Genomic DNA, 11,902 nt, shown 5'->3' on the forward strand with positions numbered 1-11,902 from the left:
AATTTTACCTCTTACAAAAAAAAAAAAAGAATTTTTACATGTAATATTTATTTTACATTTTAAGCTAAAGGGAATTGGATGCAAAGTGAGGTGGAATTTAATAAACAAATATGAAATACTTTGGAGTTAGTGATATTATCACATGAGGTAATGATTACAAAAATTTCTTTTTAAGTATGAAAATTTCACTTTCCTACCCTTTAGTTCTCTTTGCAACCAAACAGAGCCGAAAAAATGAAAAAATTCAAAAGGAATAAAATGAGCAAACTTGAAAGAAACACAATTGAAACGCCTGAGAGAAGAAACAGGGGAGGAGGAGATTGAGGAAACTAAATCTGTAATGGGTTAGTGAGTTAACCTGGGTTAAAACGCCTTTGAAACGCAGAGAAGAAACAGAGGAGGAGGAAGAGGAAGATGAAATTAAGGAAACCAGGGTTAGGGTTAAGATGGGTTAGTGGGTTAACCTGAGTTAACCTTGGAGTTGGTGTAACCAGGATTAGTTAAGAGTTAAAAGCTGATTTTTAAATTCTGGCCGTTAGATTCACCCAGGCAGGGGTACTGCCAAGGAACTTATAGATCGCCAAATGGAGAGGAGAAAAATCCAACGAGTTGAGCCCTTATGGTCCGCAGGTTGTGAACATGCTTTCACGCAAGATATCTTCAATAATCTCACTCCAGACACAAAAAGGTACGTGGTCCTGAAATATTCAGCACTATTAGTAGGCGTTGAGCAAAGCAGAATAAGGGTGGAGTTTTCATTTTTTATTAATTTTGTAATGAATAAAGACACAAAATATTCAACACCATTAGTAGCCGTGTGGAGCAAAGCAGATTAAAAAGGAGTTCTCATTTTTTATTTTTTTTGGATTTTTTTTTCTTCAATTTTCTGTATAGCTTCCAACTCTACCAAGCATGGAACCTTGGATCTCATGGCTCCTAAAATGATAAACAAACCATTGAAGATACCAAGAAACTGGGAAGTTTCTGTATAGCTGAAGTGAGGATATTGGGATGGATGAGCGTTGAACAAGAAAGGACATAAAAAGAAATAACCACATTTAACACAATTTGTTTTTTGGTTGAACATTTAAGGCAATTTAGTAGTGACCTCAAATAGATGATAAGCTTAGGAAAAAGCATTTGAGGTGGCGTGGGCATGTAACAGTTGCGTAGCAAAACAGTATTTGTATAGATTAACCTTAGTTGCTTAGGTTTTTTTTTTTTTTGGGGTAAAATTTAGTTGCTTAGTTGAATATTCAACTCAGAAACCTTCAAAACCAGAACACAATAATTTTGGTACCTCAGAACGTGTTATTATATGGGATTCAATGTGAAAATATTGTGCTATCAGTCATTTTTTTGGAATTGACTATTCTATGCGGCCAATTCCAAAAATTTATTTGCTTAGTTGAATATTCTATCACTATTAACATTGCAACCCATCACCCCATTGTTAGTGCTACTACTAACAACAATACTCGGTTAAAGTCAGAACTTCACTCTCACACCTGAGAAGTTTGTGGGGGAGTACATACAGCATCCTTATATTTGTACAGACTGAAGGAATTTACAAGGGCTTCATTGGATCCTGGGAAAGAACATTTGATACCACACAGATACTGTGGGTTTAGTAAACTCCTCAAAATCCACTTTCAATAACCACGCAGTTGATCTTCTCGATTTGTCAGCGGAACATATCGGACCGATGTTTCAGTGCGAACACTGATAGAACCATCAAGGTTCTTGTCCACCACTTTCAAATCCTGGAAAAGGTTCCCAACTGGAATCACCATTCTGCCACCAGGCTTTAATTGATCGATAAGTTGTTGTGGGATCTCTGCAGCGGCCGCTCCCACATGAATAGCATCATAAGGTGCAAACTCTGGCCAACCTAGCCTGCCATCTGCGGCAATGGAAGCACTATGTTTCGGTTAAAAAATAGATCAAAGAATATTATACTATGAATTAACTAATGTGGCCCATCTAATGTGGTATTTGTACAACCTGCCTTGCATTACAAACACCTAACAATCAATGGTCACCCACAACAAAAAATACTCTCTTTTGGAAGGCAAGTGTGTGATGATTAGGCTGTTATTTGATGGTGCAAGTGTTCCACCTAAAGTTTTGATACCAAAATCCGGTGACCATGTTTTGAAGTATCGGGAGGCAAGTCAAAGATTGGATAACTCATTTCTGGATCAGTGGGATAGGCTAGATAGGTCGATACGACACAGCCTGCCACTGACTTCATCAAAAACAAACGAAGAGACTGCACTCATTGAGCATATTCAGAAGGGCCAGGTCGCGGGGACATTTTTGTTTTCTAATCCTCCAAAATAATGAAATAGACAAAATCAGATTTGCTTTATCAGATCTCCAAGGTCCTTCCCTCAGTTGTGTTATGCTTGCTTTAAATGCAGGCAGCTAACAAGCTATATTTGTGAGGTATGTTGTATTCCGTGTTGACTAGATTTAACAGACAAGTAAGAACATACCACCAACATGTACAGAAAGGGAACCTCCTTTCAGTAACGGTGCAGCTTGGCTTTTTTGGATATTATTGATGGATGTGGCGACCAGCTCAGGAATGTGTTCTACACCCACTGCACGACCTTGCGGTCCAACCATCATTGCAAAGCATGCAGTTAAGTACCCGGTCCCTGCATAAAAATCAAAGTAAGGGAACAAAGATTTAAAAGATATCAACTAGATGAAACATCCTATGATCATGCATGTCAGACTACAATAATGATTAGTGGCCTAATAAGTAACACAAATTAATGGCATATCAAAACTCCCACCTGACAGATAGCAAAAAGACACCATCTTGACAGATTACTAAAATAAGAAATTAAGAATAATCTTGACAGCAAAGTGACTTTCCATTTCAGAACACCACCATATTGGATATATTGGCCGTTGCAGCCACAGTGGACACATGCTAATATGAGAAGAGAAGTTATGCTGCTTGGTCCGGTTTTTCACACTAAACAACACACAATTTATTGTCTATGAGAGTTGACCTTCAACAAGGCTAGTAAATTTGGCAACCTTCTCCAAATACCACATGGCAAGAATGGATAAGACCATTTATAGTGACTCCACACTCATTCCACCATTCAAATTTTAGCCCACAGAAGCATGTGCTAGGGATCCAATCATCCAAAGTAAAAAATTACCAAAGATGTTAATTTTGTAATATAAATCTAGTGGCATTCTTGTAACTTTGGACTTGATCTTAAGCCTGCAGCAGGGTCGTCTAGCACTTCCCAACTTGCCTGTTGTGATGAGTGCAGGGTTTACCATGACATTGACACTCAAGGAAATTAAGAGATACCAAATCCACTAGCCTTGATAAATGTTAACAAGAAAAGATTTCCTGAGCAGCCTGATAATTTTTTTTTTCCCACAATGTAGCCTACCTATTCAAGACAGCTAGAGGGCTGATGTGGCCATTCCAGCCAATAGACAGGGGACTCTGGATTTGCCACATGTTAGAACTTTTTGTGGCTATGCATCAAATTTTTCTCCTTGGTTTTTTCAGCTCTCAATGCATTACCCTTCTTAGGACTAAGGACACACACACACACACACTTTGGACTGAGGTTTTCCACATGAGCAGGGGTTGACGTAGGATACATTTATACCTATTTCCAAGTGTCAATTAAGCTAGAACAATCTTCTAATGTTCCCCTGTCCTGCAACGACAATCATCGTTCCCATTTTTGGCTGTCCCAGATTCCTTGCCATTTTTCAAATTAGGTAATGGCTTTCATTTAAGAGATTTCAAGTGGGTAGTGGAGGGGATTACAAAAATGGAACGTAAGACTGTTTTTGATACCATAATTGCCCCCCCCCCCCAAGTAGGGTTTGGGCTTTTCAAAGGAGATGGTCATTGTGGGACAGAGGGAGTATTTTGCTATAGTGCATGTTTTAGGTTCTTAACGGACAAGAGAAAGCCCAAAAGGGTATTGAGTCCAAGAAGCAACAGGACATATGGTACACAATACAAGGTATATATATATATATATATATGGAAGTTGGAACTTCAACAAGGCATGTAAATTTGGCAAAGTTCACAAACTACCACACGGTAGGAAGTGGCAGAAATGTGTAGAACCATGTAATAGAGCCATAGAGGGATCCACACAACCCACTGGTCAAATTTCAGCCCAGATGGATCCAAAGCCACAAATATTACCAAAAATGCCATGCCACTTTTGTACTTTAAATCTAGTGGCATTCATGTATCTTGGTCTTGATCTTAAGCCTATAACATGTGCACTTCATCTTAACTGATGGGATGAGGGAAGGGTCTTCCATCACATTGACACTCATGTTTGCCACATAGCAGTTGGGGGTTACTAATCCCACAAGCCATGATATTATTAACAAGAAAAATATTTTCTAAGCAGTCTAATTAGATTTTTGACAATGTGACCCACTAATTTGAGCCAACTATAGGACTGATGTAGCCATTCCTGCCAAATGGATTGGTAGAGGATTCTTGCCTATGTGTCAACCTTTTCTCCTTGCATTTTCAGCTGTTAATGAATGGACCTTTATGGGCCAAACACAACACAACATGTACATACACACACACGCACGCACAAACTTTTCTCTAGTCGTGACAGGATGGCTATACTGCTTTGTACTTTAGCTTCCCACATGAGCAGAGGATAACCCAAGCTACATTTGTAGCCATTTCCAGGTGCTAACTAAGCAGAGATAATCTTCTCTATACTTTTTTACTTGCATGTTTTCCTGGTTCCAACTAAACTTAGATAACCTTCTTCATACTTTTCTATTGTGCATGATTAGATCTCTTAAAGGACAAGCCCCCAAGGAGCCAGGATCAAAAAAATAAGAAAGAACATGGGACATATATTTACAAATGCAGTTCAGTTGCACTAAGAACCAGTAATTAAGCAAGTTCGAGAATTACGTAACAAAACCAATGAGAAGCACACATATTTCCCTTTTGTCTTCCGCCAGGGGGGGGGGGATGATGTGTTCATGTCTTGGTGATCAGTAAACCAGATCCAAAGCACAGAAAGTGCTCTACAAAATGATTCATTGATGACAAAATTAGATTGCTCAAATTGTCTGTAATATGAATATAAAAGTAGCATGCCAGAGCATGAGAAATAGAGTAGCAAACTGATCCATGGATGACAAAATTAGATGGCTCAAGTTGTCTGTAATATGAATATAAGAGTAGCATGCCAGAGCATGAGAAATAGAGTAGCAAGAAACAAATGGGAGAAGCATGATACCTGAACCAACATCTAATGCATGCATGCCTGCCTTCAAATTCTTCTCCAATAGTTCAAGACACATGGCATGCATATGAGGTGCAGATATAGTGGCATTATACCCAATCTGCGTAGGGCTGTCAACATAAGCCGGGATTCCATCAGGCACAAACAATCCCCTATCAACACTTTCCATTACTTCTGCCACCTTACTAGACCTTATCACCCCATACTTCCACAAATGCTCTATTAGAGCTTTATTCTTGTCAATACCACCTCTAGTCCAGAATTGCTGCAGAATTATTGTCAGGAACTTCAGTACAATCTTACTCATTGTTGGGCCTAATGTCTGAAACAAAAATGACTGTCCAGCTTTTGTTGCTTAAGTATTTAGAAGAATATACAATGATATAGAAATTTATGAAGGAACAGAATTTGTATCTAGAAACCTGTGACGTCCAATAACACTCTTTTTTAGGGCAAAAAAAAGAAAAGAAAAGAAAAGAATACACCTTTCACAGAGGAAACACATCTCTCCACATCAAGATTCATTGAGAGGGTTCTAGATGGTGAAAATGAGGAAGTCCTAGAGAGAAAAGAGTTGATCTTAAACTATAAGTGTGCAACATGGACTGTTACAACTATTTTCTAAATCCAGTAAACTCTGATAGATGTATTTATCCAAGTGGAAAATTTTATCTTTTTTTTAGTTGTTTATTGGCATCAATTAGACCAAAACTTAAGTAGTGCCCGATCAGACTATCAAACATGTGCTATGGGGTAAATATACTATAATTCTGCTCAGCTTTTATGATGAACATACACACCAATGAACTTCATTAGCTTCCTTCTATTAGGACATGGATATGATTATCTCAGCTCATCCCTGTAGGGTAAACCCAGTCTAAGTGACAGCTAGAACTTAGTCTAGGAGCAAATATAGTCTTCTCCTAATTTTGAAAATGCAATTTTGCATTAAAACCTGGGGGACATTCAACAATGAGTGATATAAATTTCTAGTTTAGTACTTGATCTTGAAACAAATCCTATAAAGGGCTCTTTTTTTCTTTCATGCTCTTCAGGGTTATTATTATTATTATTGCATGGATCAGAGGAGCAAGACTGCATACATTATGACCCTCCCCAGACCCCACAGTGGCGGGAGCCTCGTGCACTGGGTACGCCCATGGATCGGAGGAGTGATTTGATTCAGATTGAAGGAGCTAAAAGAGCCAGGGACAGACCCAAAATGACTCTGGGAGAAGTGGTGAGGAAAGACATGCAGAGATTAGGCCTTGTATAGAGTAGATTGGAGGGTAAAGATCCATGTACCCGACTGATGCAGAAGCCAAGCTATTTAGCAAGAAATACTCTAAGGAAACTCATGGGAGAAGGGCTGGTTCACTTCATCAATTGGTGGACCAACCCAATGGGCCATAGGGCCAACCAACTTTTAGTTGGGCCAGCCCAATAGGGCTGGGAGTTGCTGGGTCTCTCAAACCCAGAATCGTGGGGGCATAATTGTCAAGTTATTGACAAAATTTTGTAACTTCAAGTGTGGGCCGATATTCACTTATAGTGGTCCCCACTTGAAGGAGTGAAGTACCTATTATGTTTTTAATTTAGTTCAGTCAAATAATTAGAATAGTTTCTAATTTACTGTTGAAGTTATTAAGTATCTATTTTTCTTTTACTTGAGGAGCAAGTCCTGCCCTCTATTTATTGTAAGGCTGTTTTAGCCACTCCCCACGATTTACATAGTTGAACGAAGATTTGCTTGCTGCTAGTATGATTCTCTCTCAAGTTGTGTGTGACACTTGAAGGGCTGAAGGAGCCTGGCTGTGAGAGCCTAATCCATCTATCCCCCCAACTTTCTATTTTCTATCGTCTCCATCTTTTCCGTCTCTCCAGCTATCTCTGTGTTCTGCTGTGATATTGTGACTGCCCAACCATTGAGAAAACCATTCGAGTGCTACTGCTACTGCTCCAGTGCTGTTGCTGCTGAGTTTACAAACCAGAGGCTCCTCTGGTTTGCAAGATCCATCCAGACTTTCTATTTTGGTGTAACCCTTGCAACTCTCAACTCAGCCATCAGAATTGCACCAGTTTTACAACGTAGGTGCTCCTCCATAGGACCTCCACTCGATCCATGTGTGGATCCAAGTTGCTGCTTGGTTTTGTTTCTACACCTAACTCCCCTACATATAATTTTGGTGACCTTTCTCTTTGGGTGTCTCTAGCCATCCGAATTGGTTCAAATTTTGGGAGTCACTCGTGCAGGCCCAGACTTGAATTCGACCCTAATATCAGCCCCTTCTACTGGCTGAAACCTGTGTTCCAGCACATACCGTTATTCTGAACCTGTGTTGGTCCATACCCTTTTACTAGGGTTTGTTAACTGGGTATTGTGGGTTTACTTGGGACTAATTCTGACCTAATTTAGTCTTATATTACCGACCTTTTAGTTGGAATAAGGCTGAGATGTTGTTGTTGTATTATTATTTTTGCATGGATCTTGCTCTTTTTTTTTAATGATGGGTCTTGCTCTTCATTATTGATAAATAGAGGAAGGCTTCGCAGAATATGCTAAGGTCTAAAAGATGCCAGCATGAATTTTCTCTTATTCTCTTATTCCCTCTCACCAATCATTTCAATCTCCCAAGTTATTTTTCCTTGATTTCTTTTATCCTCCTCTCCATTCTAGTTACCTACATTCTTTTATTTCCGCTCCACCTTTAAAACCACTATGGTGCCCCTTTCGCCCAACATCTTTTTTTCTTCATTGGAAATTTCTTCGGTAGGTGATCATTCACGAAAATCATGGTTTAAAAAAACTCATCGTTTTCAACTGTGTTGCTTGTTTAATGCTAATTTTCTTTACAACAGTGAGCCGAGCTATTTGTGTTAAAATTTATTGCCACCCAAAAAGAGATTCTGTAAAAACCCCGTAGAAGTTCAATCCAATTACCAAAAGCATTAACGGAATCCCCTATTTGGCACTGCCAAGAATCCAGTTCAGCTTTACTGTCATACCAATAAAAAACGTCAAAACGAACATAGTTCAAGAACTCGCTGAGATCTTGGTAATATCTCTCTTTTTGAAAAAAGCAAGATGAGACTCGAGGCGAAATGAAATATTACCCAGTAGTACGAAAGACTCCTTTTAAGCTTTGGAGAGGATGGAAGTCTAGCATAAGACATACTCTTGTATGGGGCTGTCCAGCCAAAATGAGGGTTTACAATCCACAAGAGAGGAAATTAGACCTCAGAATAATTAATGATATTTTACTGACAATCCAAAGAGGTCTAATGATTACAGGTTCATTTATCCCTCTCTCTCTCTCTTACCATTGTGGAATCTAAGAATAACAATTTTCTGTAGGATGGCAGCAACAATGGGAGTCTACAGCTACGGAACATTCAATTTGATGAACAACCAATTCATGTATCTTCTCCCACACATGGAAGTCAAGGATTCATTCCTTTGCCTATTGTTTATTGGGGCCATCATGGCACAAACTGGTACCTCATGATAATGAAGTTGTCACTGAACATGTTCAACCTGAAGATATTGAGAATGAACAAACATGATTAAGAGATCCTCAAGAGTCAGAAGACCGACAATTTCTTCTAATTACCATGTTTACCTCCAAGACTGTGAAGTTGATGATGGAATTGAGGTAGAACCAACATCATTCTCACAAGCCATTAGTTGTCAGGATTCCATTTTGTAAATAAATGCCATAAAGAAAGAAATGGATTCTATGGCGAAGAACCTAGTTTGAAAACTTATTAAGTTGCCAGAGGGTGCCTACATTGTGGGGTGTAAATGAGTTTATAAAACCAAAAAGGATCCCAATGGCAATATAGAGAGATACAAGGCCCAACTTGTGGCAAAATGGTTTAATCAAAAGGACGACAATACTTATAAGAAAACCTTTTCACCATTCTCAAGCAAAGATTCTTTCTGATTCACCATGGCTCTTATAGCTCATTTTGATTTGAGCTACATCAGAGGGATGTCAAGAGTCATGAAGGCATTCCTAAATAGTGACCTTTTGGAGGAGGTATATATGGAACAACTAGAAGAATTCTTATCGAACAATGAAGAGCATTTCCTCTACAAACTAAAGAGATACATATATGGATTGAAACAAGCTTCTCGACAATAGTACCTTAAGTTTTGACACCACGATAACTTCCTTTGGTTTTGTGGAGAATCGTGTTGATCAATGTATCTAAAGTAAGACTAAGGAAATCTATTTCATTACTTTAGTACTATATGTGGATGACATACTCTTGGCTAGTAACATCTAGGGTTGTTGCATAAGACAAAATAATTCCTAACGGGTAACTTTGATATGATAAATAGACATGGGTGAAACCTTCTATGTATTAGGCATAGAATTCACCGGGATATGTCTAACAAGATCTTAGAATGGACCCAGACTCTGTCTGGAACAATGTCCGATGACTGCTTTGGAGGCGCAGGAAATGCATTGTATTCCATATGCGTCTGTAGTAGGCAGTCTGATGCATACACAAGTATGCATAAAGCCAGACATTGCCTTTACAATAGGAGTTTTGAGAAGATTTCAAAAGAATCATGGAATGCCACATTGGAAGGCAGTATGAAAGTATTGAGATACCTTTAGCGCACCAAGGATCACATGTTGACAAATCGATGTGTTGATGATTTGGAGCTAACTGACTACTCTAACTCAGAATACGTTGGATGTGGAGATACGAGAATATCTGCCTCAAGATGCATTTTTATGCTCGCTAGAGGAGCAGTATATTGGAAAAGTATGAAGCAACTAAGGACTGCATCCTCTACTATGGAAGCAAAGGTAGTAGCATGCTATGAGGTCGTTTCTCATGCATCGTGGTTATGGTATTTTGGCACAGAACTCCAATTGTTTTGTTTATAGAAAGGACGACACAGGTCTTTGATGACAACTTCATGTAGACACAGAGATTAAATACTTTGTTATAAAAGAGGATGTTCAAGATCATCATGCAACAATAGAATGCATTAGTACTAAGGATATGATAGCCGACCCTTTCACTAAAGGGCTTCCACCTAATATATTTATCGGACATGTGGGTCTTAGACTTATGTAAATCATTATGTACCTAATGTTTTATCAAGAATATTACAATATTAAGTTGATTTCTTAAACGTAAGTTTTTGTCATTTAGTATTTTGCGCAAATTAAATTTTGGAAATGACAGATGCCCATTAAAAATAAAGCATAATAAAGATTAGGCCCTAAAATTGACCATGGGTTGATTCTCTAAAATTGAAACTAACAACACAAGGGTTCATGGTGGAATGATAACTCATTGTGATACATGGAAAAGAGTGGCCTTCAAATTGGCCATGCACCGCTATGATTCATGGGTTGGGAGTTTTTATTTTGAATTAAGGAAAAACTAGTATTTAAAATATAGTCCAGCTCAAAACATTTCTTGACATGTGGCAATATAGGTCAAAGGGAGAATGTTGACTGCAAGTGGTGATTTCCAAAAACCACTATGTGACTTCCCTTGATGGTAAGGAAGTTACGGAGGCTTGGTTTCAAATAGGATTCTGCCCTCAGTTAGACACTTGAGGCAAAATCCATCCACTGCTGTAACTTAAGTGGGAGACTTTGAAGCCAGAAGATTACCCTGTTTTATTGGTGAATTTGGGAGACAAAAGAGAACGATGGAGAAACAAAAAGCTTACCCGAGTTGTGCAGTGATGAGTGGAGGTGGAATGATGGCCCTAATGGAGGTATTTTGCCCTCCGATGATTCATGTTTAATAACAGTTTCTTTCAATGATACAGAGTGCTTAATCAAGAGCCAATAACTGTATGTACCTGAATTTCATTTTTTTCTTCACAAAATTTATCAAAGAAAGTCGGGAGGAAGAAGAACTTAAGATTAATGCGGGATTCTAACGGCAAATTCGATAAAGAAAAAGAGAAAAAGTATTAAAAGAGAATATGCATTATTATTGAGGAAAGAGAGGAGAAAGATACCTCCATTGGCAACAAGAGAAAGTTCCCCGTGCAGAATCTAGTGTTAGGAGGTGAAGACGGGGAGGAATTGAGATGAACTGAGATGGTGCCGACAAGCGGTGGAGGAAGGCGACGATGGAAGAGGGAAAAGCTCACCAGGTGTTTCAGAGGCGCACAATAGCGGCAACCATGCGCGACCATGGAGGGCGGCATCCTTATTCTCGCAGATTCTCCCATTTCATTCTCACGCTTTCTCACTTCGTGCACACTTACACGAGGCAGACATATCCACTTGTATAGACACGTGTCGTAGCTCAAATAATCGCATATTGGCATTTCTCAGTTCTCTCGTAAGTTGCAATCTTTATCGCCCCAGTACTGAGGGCGCCGCACTAATTTTCCTGTAAATCGTAAGTCTCATAAGGTAAGGGACGTTCTGAATTAACGTTAAGTAGAAACCACCTTAGGCCCTATTTGATAACGTTATGTTTCTGGTGTTTCTTTGCTATTTGTGTTATGGAAACACAAATAGCACAGAAAAATCGTTTGATAAACTTGTTTTGTTTCATGTGTTTTTGACAGGATAAATCAAAATTTATAATAATTTATGCCAAGTATAACGTTTTTTTAAAAACAA

The 11,902-nt window shown here is 38.8% G+C and overlaps 1 protein-coding gene across 1 annotated transcript; it reads right to left on the reverse strand.

The window, feature by feature from the left end:
• Nucleotides 1-1,522: 1,522 nt before the first annotated feature.
• Nucleotides 1,523-11,535, reverse strand: LOC122638278 (protein-L-isoaspartate O-methyltransferase 1-like). Its single transcript, XM_043831163.1, has 4 exons — nucleotides 11,287-11,535; nucleotides 5,280-5,550; nucleotides 2,499-2,663; nucleotides 1,523-1,903 (listed from the first exon to the last, which is right to left on the reverse strand). The coding sequence occupies exons 1-4, from the start codon at nucleotides 11,500-11,502 to the stop codon at nucleotides 1,653-1,655; spliced, it is 903 nt and encodes a 300-aa protein (XP_043687098.1). The 5' UTR covers nucleotides 11,503-11,535; the 3' UTR covers nucleotides 1,523-1,652.
• Between the last annotated feature and the right edge of the window lie 367 nt (nucleotides 11,536-11,902).

Source organism: Telopea speciosissima, chromosome 8, assembly GCF_018873765.1.
Source record: "Telopea speciosissima isolate NSW1024214 ecotype Mountain lineage chromosome 8, Tspe_v1, whole genome shotgun sequence".
Taxonomy (NCBI): Eukaryota; Viridiplantae; Streptophyta; class Magnoliopsida; order Proteales; family Proteaceae; genus Telopea; species Telopea speciosissima.

What these genes read in the sequence shown, in the direction of transcription:
- LOC122638278 (XM_043831163.1), bottom strand. Translation starts at nt 11,502, where the DNA reads ATGGGAGAATCTGCGAGAATAAGGATGCCGCCCTCCATGGTCGCGCAT. An exon ending in TGCATTAGATGTTGGTTCAG is followed by an intron (nt 2,664 to 5,279) that starts GTATCATGCTTC and finishes ATTTTTATGCAG; the next exon opens with GGACCGGGTACTTAACTGCA. An exon ending in CCTTTCTGTACATGTTGGTG is followed by an intron (nt 1,904 to 2,498) that starts GTATGTTCTTAC and finishes CCATTGCCGCAG; the next exon opens with ATGGCAGGCTAGGTTGGCCA.